The sequence below is a fragment of the Pelophylax lessonae genome, assembly GCF_965119305.1.
Source record: "Pelophylax lessonae genome assembly, chromosome: 4".
Taxonomy (NCBI): Eukaryota; Metazoa; Chordata; class Amphibia; order Anura; family Ranidae; genus Pelophylax; species Pelophylax lessonae.
Genome location: NC_138771.1, coordinates 140832356 through 140847979, shown reverse-complemented (window position 1 = coordinate 140847979; position 15624 = coordinate 140832356). Strand labels below are relative to the sequence as shown.

The window sequence follows — 15624 nt, the reverse complement described above, 5'->3', positions numbered from 1 at the left end:
TATAGCTTGACCACAGGTTCACTTTAATTGCATTTGAAGTAGTTACTCTGTAAATGAGTCCTATTATGAGTATTCATGTGATCTGCATGCACAATTCTACCACACATGCAGAAGTATAACATAATTAATGCCATTCATGCTGGGGGAAAATCATGCAATATTTGATACGACAAAAATTGAATTCTAAGGCCCAATGCACACCGGTTTCTTGTAAATGCTGTTTATCCTGACAGGGGAAAATCAGCATTCTAGACTCACCTAAGCTGCATTATTTCAAACTAGTTTAGGTGACTTTAGGTGTGTTTGGTGTTTGAGCGTTTATTTATTCCATTGGCCGGAATTTTAATTTATTCTGGCCATTGAAATAAACGCTTAAGTGCTAAACACACCTAGTTTTTAGACGCGTTTAACAGCGTTTTTTGTGGTCAAAATTCCCTCTTTGGAACACGAATTTAGATGTTCAGAAAACATCCTCTGAACTCTCCTTCTACTAAACTGCTAAAAACGTCCATGTGTGCATGGATACACAGGGGTTTATTTACTAAATCTGGAGAGGGCAAAATTAGTTACACTTCCGCAGAGAAACCAATAAGGTTCCAGGTTTTATTGCCAAGGCTAAATTAAAGCGGTAGTATCCCGCTTTTTGACACTTTTACCTACAGGTAAGCCTATAATAAGGCTTACCTGTAGGTACAATTAATATCTCCTAAACCGGCACGGTTTAGGAGATATTTGCAGTGCACGCGGCCGCTCACGCGAGCGGTGCGCATGCGCTCTGAAGGTCCGGGGGGACCTTCAGTTTTGCTTGCCGGGAGCTTGCCGGAAAATCACTGCCGTGCGCATGCGCGGGAGTGACGTCATCACGGCTCCGGCCAATCACAGCGCCGGAGCCGCCGAACCCGGAAGAGACGCCGAGGGATCATGGCAGCGCCCGCAACGATGTCCAGGGGTCCGTGTCGGGGCTTCGTTGTAAGGTAAGTAATACATAATCAGCTAGTATGCGATGCATACTAGCTTATTATGCCTTTGTCTTGCAGGTTTTTTTTTTTTTTTGGGTTTACAACCGCTTTAAACAAGCTAAGATTAGAAGAATCGGAATCTGGTTTCTCTGCAGAAATGTGACTGATTTGTCCTCTCTCTCCAGCTTTAGTAAATAAACCCCATAGGATAACATTAGGGGAGTTGATGGGCAGAAAAAAAACCCTAAACTCACAAAAACAGCAGCAGTGTGCATGAGGTCTTATAAGGTGCTCATAAACTGAGAAGTAATATCTCAATATCAATATTCTTTAGTTAGCAACAATTACAATGTAGCAAACAAAACTGTGGAGAAAATGACACATTAGCAAGGATTTAGACTTAAAGTTGTAGGACACAAGCTATCAGGGTGCTGTTAGGGAGATTTACCCTTACTTTTTGCCCTGCTGATGATTTCCTTCCAACAGGAAGTGAGAGAAAATTCACAACAGGGGCACAGGCAGAAATAAAAACCTGACAGGGGTTTCAGACCTACTCTACTAAATAGAAGCATTTTATGTCTGCCGGTGTTGCTGTTTGATAGTTCCCAACTCTATCCAAAACTAAGAAAAAAAGTTTTGGCAGGCCATGAGCTTTTAAGGCTAGGTCCACACAAAACAGTGTTTCAATTAAGGTGGGTGGGTTGAACAGAGAGTTTTTTATTTTGCACTATTCACATAGCTAGATACAGGGTTTTTTTTGTAGCTGGAACTTGCTGGAACTCAGTTCCACCACCTTTGGCTAAGGCCCTCTGCTCCCTGCTCATCACTATCACTTGTAAACACAGAGGTCTAGCTAACTGTGTTTTCCAAGTGCAGTATGGGGACAAAGAAGATGGTTGAGTTCCTGCACCTTTTTTCTGGTGCAGGAACTCAACCATTGTTCCTGCACCAGGTAGATAGATATACTACCAGCAACAATCTACATGTCTGTTGTCAAGGCATCAATCTGTTGCGGACACTATAAGAGGCCTTGAGTTTACATGCATGCAACACTTTCTCTCATTTAGCTCAGACGACTGAATGACAGAAATCCACAAATTTATCCATCCACACTAAACAGCATAGATAGACTAACCTCCCCTGCCGGTTATTGTATTCAGTGGTGTATTTTGGTTTTGTGCTGCCCTAGGCAAGACTAAAATCAGGTGCCTCCCCTCCCGCATCTAAATTTGTCCCACCCGAGCCGCTTTAAATTGTGCACGCCACGTGAATTTTACTATCCATAGATGATGCTTTAAAAGCCTTTTACAGGTTACCACTTTAGATTTACAGAGGAGGTTTGGTGCTAGAATTACTGCCCATAATCTGACATTCGCAGTAATACCTCACTGTCAAGGTTGGGGACACTTTGTTTTTTTTTTGTTTTTTTCAAATTGTTTTTTTTTTTTTAATGTTTTATTTTTTAATTATTTTTTTCACACTATTGCTTTAATTTTTTCTTTTTTTTTATCACTTTTATTGCTGTCACAAAAAATGTAAACATCCTTGTGACAGCAATAGGCATCTGACAGGTACTCTTTATATAGAGATCTGGGGTCTATATGACCCCAAATCCCTCCTCTGCACCTAAAAGCATTCAAAACACCAAGTCCTGTGTTTTTAAATGCTTTAGATTTTTAAAAACTGGCGCCAATGGTTTTCTGAGTAAACAGGAAGAGATGTCATGTCATTGCTTCCAGTTTACTATTATGAACAGCCAATCAAAGCTAATCCTTAGTCTGGCTGCCCAGGTTGGGTCTCCCAGTGGGATGGGAGAGTGAGCAGCAGAAGGTGGCGGGACTTCCCCTCCGGCTGCTTGTAATAGCAATCGGGTGGCTAGTAGGCCGATTGCTATTACAAGAGAGCCAACTGTTGGTTCAAAAAACGATACCGGGGTGCTGCCTGCAGCTGCATATCATCCCGATACAGGTGCCGCCCCCCTGAAAAACACCTTGTTTGCTTTGCAGTACATACACCCCTGATTGTATTCACCTTCAGCTGTCAGAAACCCCATACAGTAACTGCAGCTGATTGGCTTAGGTTTTTTCCATCCGACTACTTAAATTTCTCAACCAAAGTTTGTCGTGCTGGGTGGTGTCAGCAGATCCATTCACAGTTGCATATCAGCCAATTCACAGAAATCATCTGAACTCTGAGCAGTGTATGGTCAAGCTTTAGTCTAGTGGCTATCAAATGGATTGCCCAGTTACAGTATCGAATAAGGAATGCAGAAACATGATGGGACAAATTGTTATCTTATCTGTTGAAGCAAAGTACAGTACCCTGGAGGGGCGTATTGCCACTGGAACCCACAGTCAGTGGCTGATCGACCCACCAGAATCTAACTATTGAAATGTTATGCTTGGGTGAACCTGAATTTTAAAATACTGTAGATCTAAACCCCCTTAAACTACTTTTAGCTATTCTACCCCTCCTCTACTCTAACCTATGCAAACTAAATTAGCACTAGAACATTTAGCTTTTAGAATGCCTGGGCTTTTCCCAAAATACTGGAAAACTGGTAGTTTTAGGAAAGAGTTAGCTGGGCAAAGTAGGGTTCTGTATGCAGGCAGGGGTGCTGACTGACTGGCAGCAAAATAGGTACAGAGTATGCAGTCTTTTAAAGGAAAAGCATATGTGAGATTTCAGTATGCACATATTTTGAGTTATTATTTCAGTATTTTGTTTGAAGAAGTTTTTTAGGTGTCTATATGGTTATGCTTTCATTTATTTTGCTATTGCATTAGGTGTAGTAAATACTAGATGAGGCGCAAAAGGTAGGGTAGATTAACTACTACAATCACTATATCTTGCTGCTTAAAGTGTATGTCTTAGGGAAATAAAAAAAAAAAAAAAGAATATGAAGTACATATGATATCTGCAATACATACATGCTTCCATGTGTTTTGTCATGCTTCAAGCACAGAAAAACGCCTGTTGATCCTGCCTGAAATCATCTAGTGAGCTCCTAAAATCCTGTAGTGAGATAACAAGTGTCTCTGCTGCAGGGGTATCAAGCAGTGTTGACAGCCATGCCTGAGTAATCCCCTGTTGGACTAAAATATCTGTCTATCCCTGCTCCCCTCCATATTTATACACTGATTTCTTTCACAGCAAAACCATTCTATTGCCTTGACTCCCTATGTGTTTGCCGGGAAAGTATTTTTTAGAGACGTAGTACAGAAAGCATGCCTAGATCAATAGGAACTTATGTAGACATTTACAAAATTTCTGGTGGGATCACCAGGTATTTTTCTGTACATGCAGAAAACATGAGAAAATGCACATGTATTGCTCAATGTATGTTTATAGAATTGTTCCCTTCACACAAACACAATATATACATTATATAAAAAAGCAAAGACGTATGCTGAAAAAGCTAGGCTGCTCACACTCTGAGCTTCCTTTTACACCGCTCACTCTTTCATGCATTTGCTTAAGTAAAGGACAGAGCACAAATTAACATGCAATGCCACAATACAACAAAATGGCTGTTTGTATTATTGAACCTTTCATCCTAAACATCTGTAACAGAATTGCAGAGTGATGAGAAGAGTTTACCTGTTCTGAACAAGTACACCATGAAAAGAAACAATTAGATAAAGGAAAGACATTATTAAGATTTAGTTCCATTAAATAGGCTGGCACTCGCATCATACCATAGGGGGGTTGGGGGAACCCCAAGGCTGTTTGGCAGACAACACCCTTTCTGCCACCAAGAAAAAAGCACAGTCACCATCCAGCATTCACTCTTGACATGTAACAACTGCTGCAACATCTTTCTATCTACCAGTTTTCGAAAATATTGAGAAGTGCTAAGAATATAATAAAGAACACAAACTGACCTGTGCAGTCATAGAAGATAAACCCACACTAGTCCTCCCTGTTTAGACTGTTGTCTTCCATAAACCAAAAAAGGTATACGGTGTTCTGACTATGGTTCATGTCTTTCTTAGGACAACATTTCAATATGCTAAACAAGGTACTATACGATCGTTAAAAGAAACCAGCGAGGGTGGACTACCTCCATTCAGATAAGTGTCTAAAATATTAGAGTAACTAGGGATTGGTAAAATGTCACTAAACCCACAATATAAAAACTAGCGAAAATGTTGTATTACATGCTGTTCATACTCACTATGAGATTCATTTTCTTTATACTGCAAAACACCTGGTTGATCCTGCTGTTCTCTATTTTCCCCCTCTGTGCCAAGTCCCCAATGCATTTTGAGGAACAGTGTTGGCAGCTCTGCACATGCTCAGTTTTCACTGAGTTTCCATACTGAGCATTTCCTCCTAATCACATCCGAGCAGACTGGCAGAAGATGAAACTAGTTTTTTTAAAGTGTTACTAAAGTCAGAATTTTTTTTAATTAAAATAACAAACATGGTATACTCACCTGCTCTGTGCAGTGGTATTGTAAAGAGTGGTGCCCGATCCTCCTCCTTCTTTCTGGCTTTCTGCATCTGGGTGGCGATCTTGGCTCCTCCTCTTGTTTGTGTCCCCATAGCCATCCGTTTGCTATGGGGACAAACAGTACGTGCTTGCTCTGGACCTGTGTGTCAATGGAGCCCTGCTCCATAGACTTACACAGCTGGACTTAGGCCCGCCCCCACTTCCTTGCATTTAAATGACAGCTGGAGGAGCCAATGGCTCCTGGTGCTGCTCAAATGCTGTGTGAAGCAGAAGAAAGGGGAGAATAGATGCAGCCGTGCACAGCGCTGATCTCTTCTCCCCTCTCTTCCTCTTCATACAGAGGAAGGGGGGCACAGGGAAACTAAAAATGTTTGTTACCATAATGCAAGCAATGCGTGCGTTAAAAAACTTTTTTAGGTTTAGTATCACTTTAAGCTGACCTATTACTGTAGCTAATGTAGGTGCATTTTGGGAAAACAAAATAATTTCAATCCACCAGGCTGTCAATCCCTGAATACATAATTACCTCCTTGCACTTATACATTAGATGATCACATCTTCATCATAACAAAACTTCATACGATACAACTTGAACATCATCCAATCAACAGATATGACACACTCACATTTAACAAGGAAAAATGCTAAAATTGAGAGCCCTATAAACATAAAAAAAGAGCACAAAAAAAATGTTCTTACCAATTTTCCAGCACTCACGTTTGAAAGATCCATTTCAGTACCACCGTTCCCTCCCTCTGATGGGTCAGCAGAGCAGATTACATCAGAATTTCTCATCCTAGAAAGAGGGTCCAGAAACTCAACTGGAATGTCCAGGCAGGGTAGTTTTGGGGCTGACTGGGAAGCAAAGGGTCCTGTTATCTTTATTTCTTCTAAGGCGTTGTGAACAGTGAACTAAAACAAAACAAATCAATAGTTTAATATTTCACATTTGTGAAACAAGGTATTATTTATTATCACTCGTTCTCACATCTATATCTTTCTTCTCTTCCTTCACTTTTATTATTGGTCCACTATTTTATACTGGGGTATGCAACACTCTTTTGGTTGTGTTCACGTTTTTTACTTGGGATTCACTTTCACACCCACTTGTCTTTATTCTTTTTTATTGACTATATATGTCATATATATCTACCTATCCCTTCATCATTCTATTCATCCTAACTCATTCACTCCCATTTTGTATCTTCATTACAGGGTTTACCTTTCCTTTTACTATCTATCATGTGTCACCATTATGGGTGACTTCCATGTACCCCAATACCACAGCTCCCGGAAAAGACGACCTCCATGTACCATTCATTCCTTCAGGTTTCTACATATTTTACCCAAATTAGCCTCAGTAGTCCTGTGAGTATTATTGGGGGTCAGTCCCTTGCCTTCCTTCCCTTTCCCTCCCCCCCCCCCTTTTTTTCATCCTCTTTGGCCCATTTAACTAATTACCATTACATTTTCAGATATGTACAATTGTACGCATCGCATCTGCTCCTGACGAGTGAAACACGTAGAGCTACTATAGATGCCATGCTATTTTATTATACATTTATTTTACTATACTTTCATTATCTATTTAGTTTTATGCTGCTACTTCCCCAGGTAGACATCCAGGTCTATATTGACTAATATATGTGCAATCGTGTTATGTTATGTACCATGTGCGTTTATTAATTTATGTATTACATGTAAGGAATTGTAACTTGTATCTAATATTACTTCATTGTATATTTCATTAACCCATGAATTAAATGTAATATTTTATACTTTATTATTTTTATATTGTTTTGTTATCAATTTTATGTAATATTCTTTAATAATAATTTTTGTGCCATGACCTTACACATGGACACACCAACCATACTTATGATATTATTCATCTATTTTACCTATTTCCCCTGATTGCACCTGCAGTTTTATTTAAAGTCCCGACCCCCTTTTTGTTTTTAATTTCACATTTGTTGATAACTAATAAATATGTTTGCACAAATAAATATATTGAACCTGCGAGCTGGTCCAATTAAAATTCCCCTGAGGAAGACACGTGACCCTATGTCGATATGCATAAGGAAGGGGCCAGAACGGTGACGACACGTAGGAACCAACGTTGAGCTGGAGGCTAGATCTGTTTGTGAGGCTGGTGTTTACACTGGATTGTCCCAAAAACTATGTATCTTTGGTTTGTGAACGCTTGTGTTGGTTTGGTGCGCTGAAAGCATCTGAAAGTATCCTGTGATTTTTTTTTAATAAATGCAATTTTAAAAAAGGTATAAGCACTATTGGCTTTTCTTATCTTTCAATCAATATATCGGGATACTACAATCTGTAATAAGAGGAGCCTAGAAGGAGGTTGGAGAAGTTGGATATAGCCAACAGTGGGCTAAAAAGCTGGTTTGGATCACGCTTAATCGCAGTGATCACATTACCCAAAGTGAGAATATTCCTGGTTGGGGGAGCACATAGAGGTGGCACACTATTGTTTTTTTGCACTGAGAAGGAATTGCACGGCGGATGTGTTTTTATTGATTTACCGAGCGGCTGCAGGCAGCTGTGAGTGAGCACATCATATCATATAATATCATATAGCGCAGTCCGCACTGCAGGCGGACGCGTCGGCTTCAAGGACGATACACATGCTTCACATTCTTCTTGTCATGTAAGTGTATGTCCTTTTCTTTAATAAATTTTACACGGAAGAGAATGCACAAAATCAGCCATTCCTTTCATTTTTGGGACACATATTCCAGGAGGGCTGATTTTCCAAACGTGGATTCTGGTGCCTTAAGAAGGATTGAGACTAGTAGTGGGATCGGTGGAAACACGTTCTGGGACAACATCCCTGTGGAGACCACCGGTGGAGTGTAAATTTCTAAGCCTACCCTATATTGAGTATTGGGTATTGGGTACTGCCATCTATATTTTTCACATCACCTGGTGATATACGGAAAGGAGGTGATTAGCCATTGTGAGGAATCACTGTCTTGCTGGCTTTTCTTTGCACGAGTTTTTGTGGATCTGGTAAGGAGCCACTTTGCTGCATTTGTTCAAATCTATTCACTGGTTCCTTAATGTTGAAGTGTTTGGACATAATTTGCCTAAGCCAGAAACCAGGAAGTAACTGAAGAAATTAAAAATAAAACAGTTTAAAACAAGTAAACATGATGGTTTAGGAGTACAAACAGGCTCCAGCACTAAAATTAAGGTACTAAGGCTAGGTTCACACCTTTGCTTCTGCATTTTCCAGCGATTTTTTATGTGTTCTGCATTTTTTGGTTTGGCGAATGCAAATCAATATCTGCTGTGATCTGCTATTAGGTGTCAACTTTGTCAGATCTGCTTCCTGATATTCTTAGTGGTGTTTTGGCATGCTAATGGAACAGTGAGAGCAATTTTGAGACATTTCTGCTTATACCAGTTTTTCTTTTTCCAGAGACAGCTGGAGCAACTGCAACAATGTTGCTTAAAGAGAAGAAGGCGAAGACTTGAAGAAACTGGATCCATCCAGTAATCACTAAGCCCTCATTAACATTGAATGCGGCCTTGAAATTGTTATATATTATTTTGGATAACAATTTTGTTTGTTGATCCCACCTACACTTCAACTTCAGTTGCATTATATGTAATTTGGGTTAGCGCACCTGATTTCCTTTACACATTTCATCTAATTCACTCTAAGGTAGCAGCACACCCTATTTTTTGAATCAGCGCTCTTTCCTTTACACATTGAAATTGTGCGACTTCATCTGAAACCGTACATTTTCAAAGCTGCATGTCAGTGCGACTTGGAAGACATCGATGGGGCTTGACGCGCAGATACCTATGCAAGTCGCACCAGAAATAGGCAAGTGTAGTGCAGGAGCTACCTTTTCAAATCGATGCGGCACCGCAAAGTCGGCATTGCTCCGATTTGAACAGTACCATTGCTCACGATAGGGTGCAATTTGTCGTGTGATCTGACCTGTCAAATCGTCAAATCCGGTGTGAATGGGGGCTAATAGAGAGAAGAGAGGCCAGCTTTCAGTCACGTACAACAATCTCTCTGCACAAGGAGAAATTCTTCAGTTACATGCTGATGTCAGTGAAAAGGTGAATTTATCTGCTCATACTTCTTATATCTCTAAAATGTTATAGTGAAAAGGACATTGTCACTGCACATGCAGGTAAAAGTGACACTATCTCATCTAATGGTTCTTGTACAAGGTGAACCTTGTAGTAGTATTGACCACTAGGTCCACTTTTACTTTCTTCACTGTTTTAAGGAGTTTTCCTGGGTTAACTCTCTAGCTAGTTGGAGCAACAGAACATGCTAATCACACTAAAGCGAATTTACCTTTCTTAAAGTTCTCCTTCCTAACATGTTCTCCTACATCTCAAGCAATGGAGCCATTGTGCAGCTCAGAGATGTCAACAGGCCCAAACAATGGCAATTCTCTTGTCACGACTTAACACAGGTTGGACAATGCACGGTAAATCACAAAGGTAGGAATAAGGCCTAAGTTGTGCATGCACATACCTTTGCATTCAGTCTTTCCAATCCTTTTTCCACAGATTCTCAGAATGCCATAAACAAGATTTTTTTCAACACTTGTAGTGTTAAGTAATGGCCTGCCCCCTCCTGCCTACCTGATGTTGTATTGGGCATTAGTATGATGGTCAGCCTTACTGGTCAAGAGGAACAAATCTTTGTGGTAATGACAAGTCTCTAAATATGTTTGTTTTTCCCCCAAGATGATACTGGCACACTTAAGGCCTGTACACACGATAGGAAAATCTGTAGGGAAAATTCGTCCGACGACCGATCTGCCGATTTTCGGATTGTTAGTATGGTGCTTTCGACAGTCAACTCCGACTTTTCAGGCTGACAAAATCCTGATGTGCAGGCTATAACATTTTTGTTGTCCATAATACAACATACGTCTCATTAGTACAGATTTCGACGGAAAAAAATCTTAAGTGCAAGACTAGGCATGCTCAGAGACGAAAGAACACATACAAAGCAATCCAACACATGACATCACTTCTGAAGTAGAATTCTGTCGTACGGGAAAATTCATATGAAAATAGCCTCTTCACTTTCCACATCAGACTAGCATATCACAAAAAACTGACGTCAGATCGTTCGATAATCTGATCGTGTGTACGGGGCTTTAGGGTTCATGTACACGGCTGAAAAAAAAAAACACAGTTATTTTTCTCTTTTTTTACAACTATGAGTGCAGGCTTGCTATGATCCCATGCACAGAGTTGCACAAAGCCCAGTAACACTGTGCTGCGTTCTGAATCGTAAACTCAAAACAGAAAATAGCTGCCAGTGTCCTAGCAATGAAGGACACTAGACAGTAATAGCTGCCAGTGTCCTAGCAATGAAGGAACCTAGGTGGCAACAGCCACTTGCATCTCGGCAATGAAGGACGATAGACAGCAATAGCTGCCTGTGTGCTAGCAATGAAGGAAACTAGGTGGCAACAGCCACTTGCATCCCAGCAATGAAGGACAGAAGACAGTAATAGCTGCCTGTGTTCCAGCAGTGACCCATGCTAGGCAGCAAAAGCCTCCTGTGCCCTAGCAATGAGGGACTCTAGGTGGCAAAAGCTGGCTGTGTCTTAGCAACCAATAGCCTGCATATCCTGTGTTTTAAATGAACTCTTACTTCATATCCATGAGCAGGTACCCCCAATGCCCCTCCCAGTATACACCCTTTTCTGTGGTTCAGTTTGCTGCATGCAGAACTATCAAACCATGTAAAAAATATACCGAGGAAAAACTTCAAGGGAGTGACTGGACACAGCTGTTTTTTTTTTTTGTGTCTTTAGACCATATTCTATGCCACTAAAATAGCTCTAATTACCTTTTGCCATCAGAGCACTTTTTTATGTGTGTGTATGTGATCAGAGAATTGTAAATGAAAATCACAAACTTTTTGTATTTTCTTTTCTGTACTTCTGCAAACAATGAACAGTACACAGAGCTCTTCAGAAAACTGTTCTGACGCCAAACCCTGCTCCTACACTGAAGGTTTAACCTGCTTACAGCAAATATCTTTGGTGGTTTGGGAAGTTTTCCGGAGCAAACCTTGGAATGACATGAAGGCTTCTCAATCCTATTACTCACTGAGTCATTGCCAAAGATTGTGCCCTGTAATCCCTTGGATGTTCTTTGCTTCTGTGCCTGTGCTGGTGATGACTTCCTTGAAAACATGTTTTACACAATGATATCATTCACCAGAAATCCTTTATTTACTATCGCACTGGGTCAAAGTACAGACATCTTTTCCACCCTTTGCTTTACCTATAATTGATGTTACACTTTTCAAGGGTTGTCAGAAGTAGATCATAACAAATCATCTTTAAATTGGAAAATTTCAGCTTAAATTACTTCAACTGTAGTAGAACATAAGCCCCCTATACATTTTACTAGGCTTTAGAACTAAAAAAAAATGAAGATGCATATGAAGTTTGCAAAGGCAAAATATCTGAGGTAGGTACAATACATTGTGCAATTGAAATCAGAGTGCACCTGGCATTTGTTTGGGGGAAGTGGTGTGCTGAATATGGAATGGTCATCTACTATCCCATGGGGATGAATAGGTAAAATGCCGGGTACGTTTAGGGGGTATTCTGCCCCTGCCACTATGCACACGCGGGAGGAAATGGGATAGACAATGATGGGGGGGGGGGGCAAGGAAAGTGGGGGTCCAGCTGGAGTAGGCCTAAGTAGATTGTAAGCTCTTCTGAGCAGGGCCCTCTTAATCCTCTTGTATTTTATTGTATTGTAACTGTATTGTCTCCCTCTAACATTGTAAAGCGCTGTGTAAACTGCTGGCGCTATAGAAATCCTGAATAATAATAATAATAATAATAAGTAGTGCTTACATTATTAAATTTTTAGGATGCTTTCTAATTGGGTTACAGCTAGGGTTTGAGGTGGAAGAGCAGGAGAATTTGATCCAAGTGCTCTGTGTTGCAACAAAGGCTGGATATAGGTCATATAGAGGGGCTGTTCATTTTTTCATTCTCAGAACTCTGTTAAAGTGATTGTAAAGCTTTGATTTTTTTTTTTATATCAAACAAGTTATACTTACCTGTTTTGTGCAATGGAACTGCACACAGCGGTCCCAAACCCCCTCTTATCGGGTCACCCCCTGATGTGTCTGGCTCCTCCCCTCCTCCGAATGTCCTCATAGAAAGACGATTGTTCTGGGGTTTCTCTTGCGGGCTTGCACCTGAACCTTGCTTTCTGCATCTATTGACACAGACAGCGGGACTCAGCCCCACCCCCAATCCCTTGTCGCTGGCTTTGATTGACAGCAGCGGGAGCCATTGGATAGAGGGACATTGATACCATCTAATCAATATCTTAAAGTTTTGCCTGTGTGGCAGGCTAGCTACGCTGGATTTAAAAATTAGGAAAAAGGATTTCTCCCAGTTAGAGTGCAAGTAGGACATGCAAAGATCTCTGTCTGTTCCCATGTGACTGACCTGAGTGTGCCGAGAGGCACATAGAAAGGTTTAACCTAAATCCAGTTCAGCCAACAACCCAGACAAGTGCAGTTCTCAGGACATGGGACACTAATGGTTTGAGCAGGGGCAAGGGTGTTAAAGTATGACTAAAGGCAAAACATTTTTTTTAGTTTTGGATAGGGTGGAGAGGGATTAGAATGCTTGTCAGTTTTTATTGCAGTCTATGTCCCCATTAAGGAGATTCATCCTCTCTATTTGTCCTGTTTACCATTATCATACATGTCTTTGATGACGCCCACAAGAAGGGGCGAAACGTGTCAACGTATGTCCGGTCTTCACAGCTAACGTGATACGTCACTTCCGGTGTGGTGGAACGCAAGCGGAAGTAGCATTGGAACACACGTCGCTATCCAGATCTAGGAGGACGGTAGGAGTACTATCCACTAGTCACCGGGGATAATCTTATTAGAAGGATTGTATTTTTATTTTGCAATGTGAGTGTATTTGCTGTGGGCACTCTGATTAAATAAAATTCATTTACTGGAACGTACTGCACCATTGGTCTATTTATGCTTATTTGCATGTCCTTATGGGAAGGCTATTCTGAAGGCACCCGAGCTCATCAACTTACCCAAAAGCTTGTTAGACCCCAAGACCATAAGGCCTAAGGGGTCCACAGAATCTGGTAAGTTGACTCACGTGTGGGGAAAAGGGCACGTGTGGATTTATTCGCAAGCACTTGGGAGAACTTTATTATATATCATTTGCATAAAGAATTTCACAGTGGACATTTGTGTTTTTTCACTGAACTTTATTAGGACACTGCCATATATATTTTTATATTTTAGAATTTTTTCTCATTTTTCTATTAACATATATATTTATATTTCCTTGGACACATTATTCATGTATATTTAAATCACTTAATTATCACTGGTTTATTAGAATTAATGTTTAGATCACTAGAATATTTATACTGTTTTTAGCGCTGTGTTTATATATTTATTCATTATCATTGAAAGTGAAAGTAAATGAAAATCCCAAAATTTAGGGTTGTCCCCAGAAAAGTAGGGGAAATCTTCCAAAGGAGACACTAAGTCTGATGACCTGAGCATCCCTAAGGAATTCTCTTAATTTGAAGGGATTTTCTATCACTTCTTGTTTGGCTATGGGACAGGAAGTGAAGGGAAATCTCTGCAATGGGACACAGATGGCGAAAAAAAAAAATCTGACACGGGTTATAACCCTCCGAGCTTTCTCTATCCAAAAAAATAAAATAAAAAAAGTTTTCCTATAGCTCTACTTTAGGTGTTGTTGAACACACAGGTGGCATGGTTGTGAAACAGTGTTAATTTAGTCGGCTAAAACGTTTTCGTCGACTAAATTGACACAATTTTAGTCTACTAAAACTAAAACAATTCAGATGACTAAAATACGACTAAAACTAAAATGGCATTTTAGTCTTAAGACTAAAATACGACTAAAACTAAAATGGCATTTTAGTCCTAAGACTATAACTAAAACTAAATTAAAAATTGACATCATCAAAATTAACACTCCTCTGCTGGCCATTTCTATATTGGCAACACAATTCCATCCAGAGCCTGTAATAATAGCACATTAAAGTTTAAACATGTATTGCACCACCGCATACGCATAAGTAAGGGTCATCTACTAAGCTGCTGAAAATTAAAAAATTAAGAAAAAGGCTTTTCTTATATTTTTCCCTAATATTTAATGTTGGTAATATATTCAGGTAATATGTGCAATGACATTACAGCCAATGGAGTTTACACTTTTTGGGGTTTTTGTATTTTAAAGTTGCACTTCGGTTTGTCAAAAAGCAATATTTCTGTTTGTTTATGAAACTTGGTTTTATTTGTAAAGATGTTATATATCACAATGGCTAAATCTGTGTCTGTAGTGCGTGTTCAAACCTTCATAACATATTATTAGATTTTTACTCCAGGAGTATACAATTTGTTTGGAAATGCTAGAGAAATGTTTAAATAATGCATTATAATTAACCTAAACCTATTCGATTTGTAGTTGACTAAAATGTATGAGATTTTATTCGACTAAAATGTACTGGAGATTTTAGTAGACTAAAATATGATTAAAACGAAAACAATTCAGATGACTTAAATACGACTAAAACTAAAATCGCATTTCAGTCAAAAGACTAAAATACAACTAAAACTAGAATGGCATTTTAGTCAAAAGACTAACTAAAACTAAATCAAAATTTGCTCCCAAAATTAACACTAGTGTGAAAGAACCAATCTGTTATGCTGTTAAATAGAGTGCAAGGCGTGGTAATCCAGTCTCGCCAATCAGTTTTCATTTTTAACAAGCATCTCCTGTCTTACCATGGCCGTGGAATGAGCCCAGAGATGAACGCAGGGTGTAATAAAATGAGCAGAGGGGGCGTGGCCTGGTCATGGAGGAGTGAGACAGCAGGACATCGGAGCTCTGTCCGCACACCAGCTTATTTAGCCTTAATCGGGGTTCCCTGCAGCCCTACAGCAGGAGAGCCTCATCCCAACCTCGAGGGACTGCAACTCCATACCGGGCAGCATAGATTCCTTCTTCCCTGAGGCCAGACTGACACGTGGAGGAGCTTCCAAGATGGTGCCTGTAGCGGAGAAAGGATGGGACACCAGCGGCGGCTCAGCTTCTCCACCAGATAGCTGCATCTCCGATCCTCTCCCCAAGGATGGTGAGTGACTCAGTTCCC

The 15624-nt window shown here is 40.2% G+C and overlaps 1 protein-coding gene across 2 annotated transcripts in view; it reads right to left on the bottom strand.

The window, feature by feature from the left end:
- SCAPER (S-phase cyclin A associated protein in the ER) overlaps positions 1 to 15624 on the bottom strand; it is a 422169-nt gene that overhangs the window by 338713 nt on the left and 67832 nt on the right. The window contains exon 6 of one of the 2 annotated variants that reach the window (XM_082252843.1): positions 6115 to 6327. In XM_082252843.1, the coding sequence (XP_082108969.1) occupies positions 6115 to 6327 (213 nt within the window). The remainder of the gene's footprint in view (positions 1 to 6114; positions 6328 to 15624) is intronic. The other variant, XM_082252842.1, reaches the window with a different exon arrangement.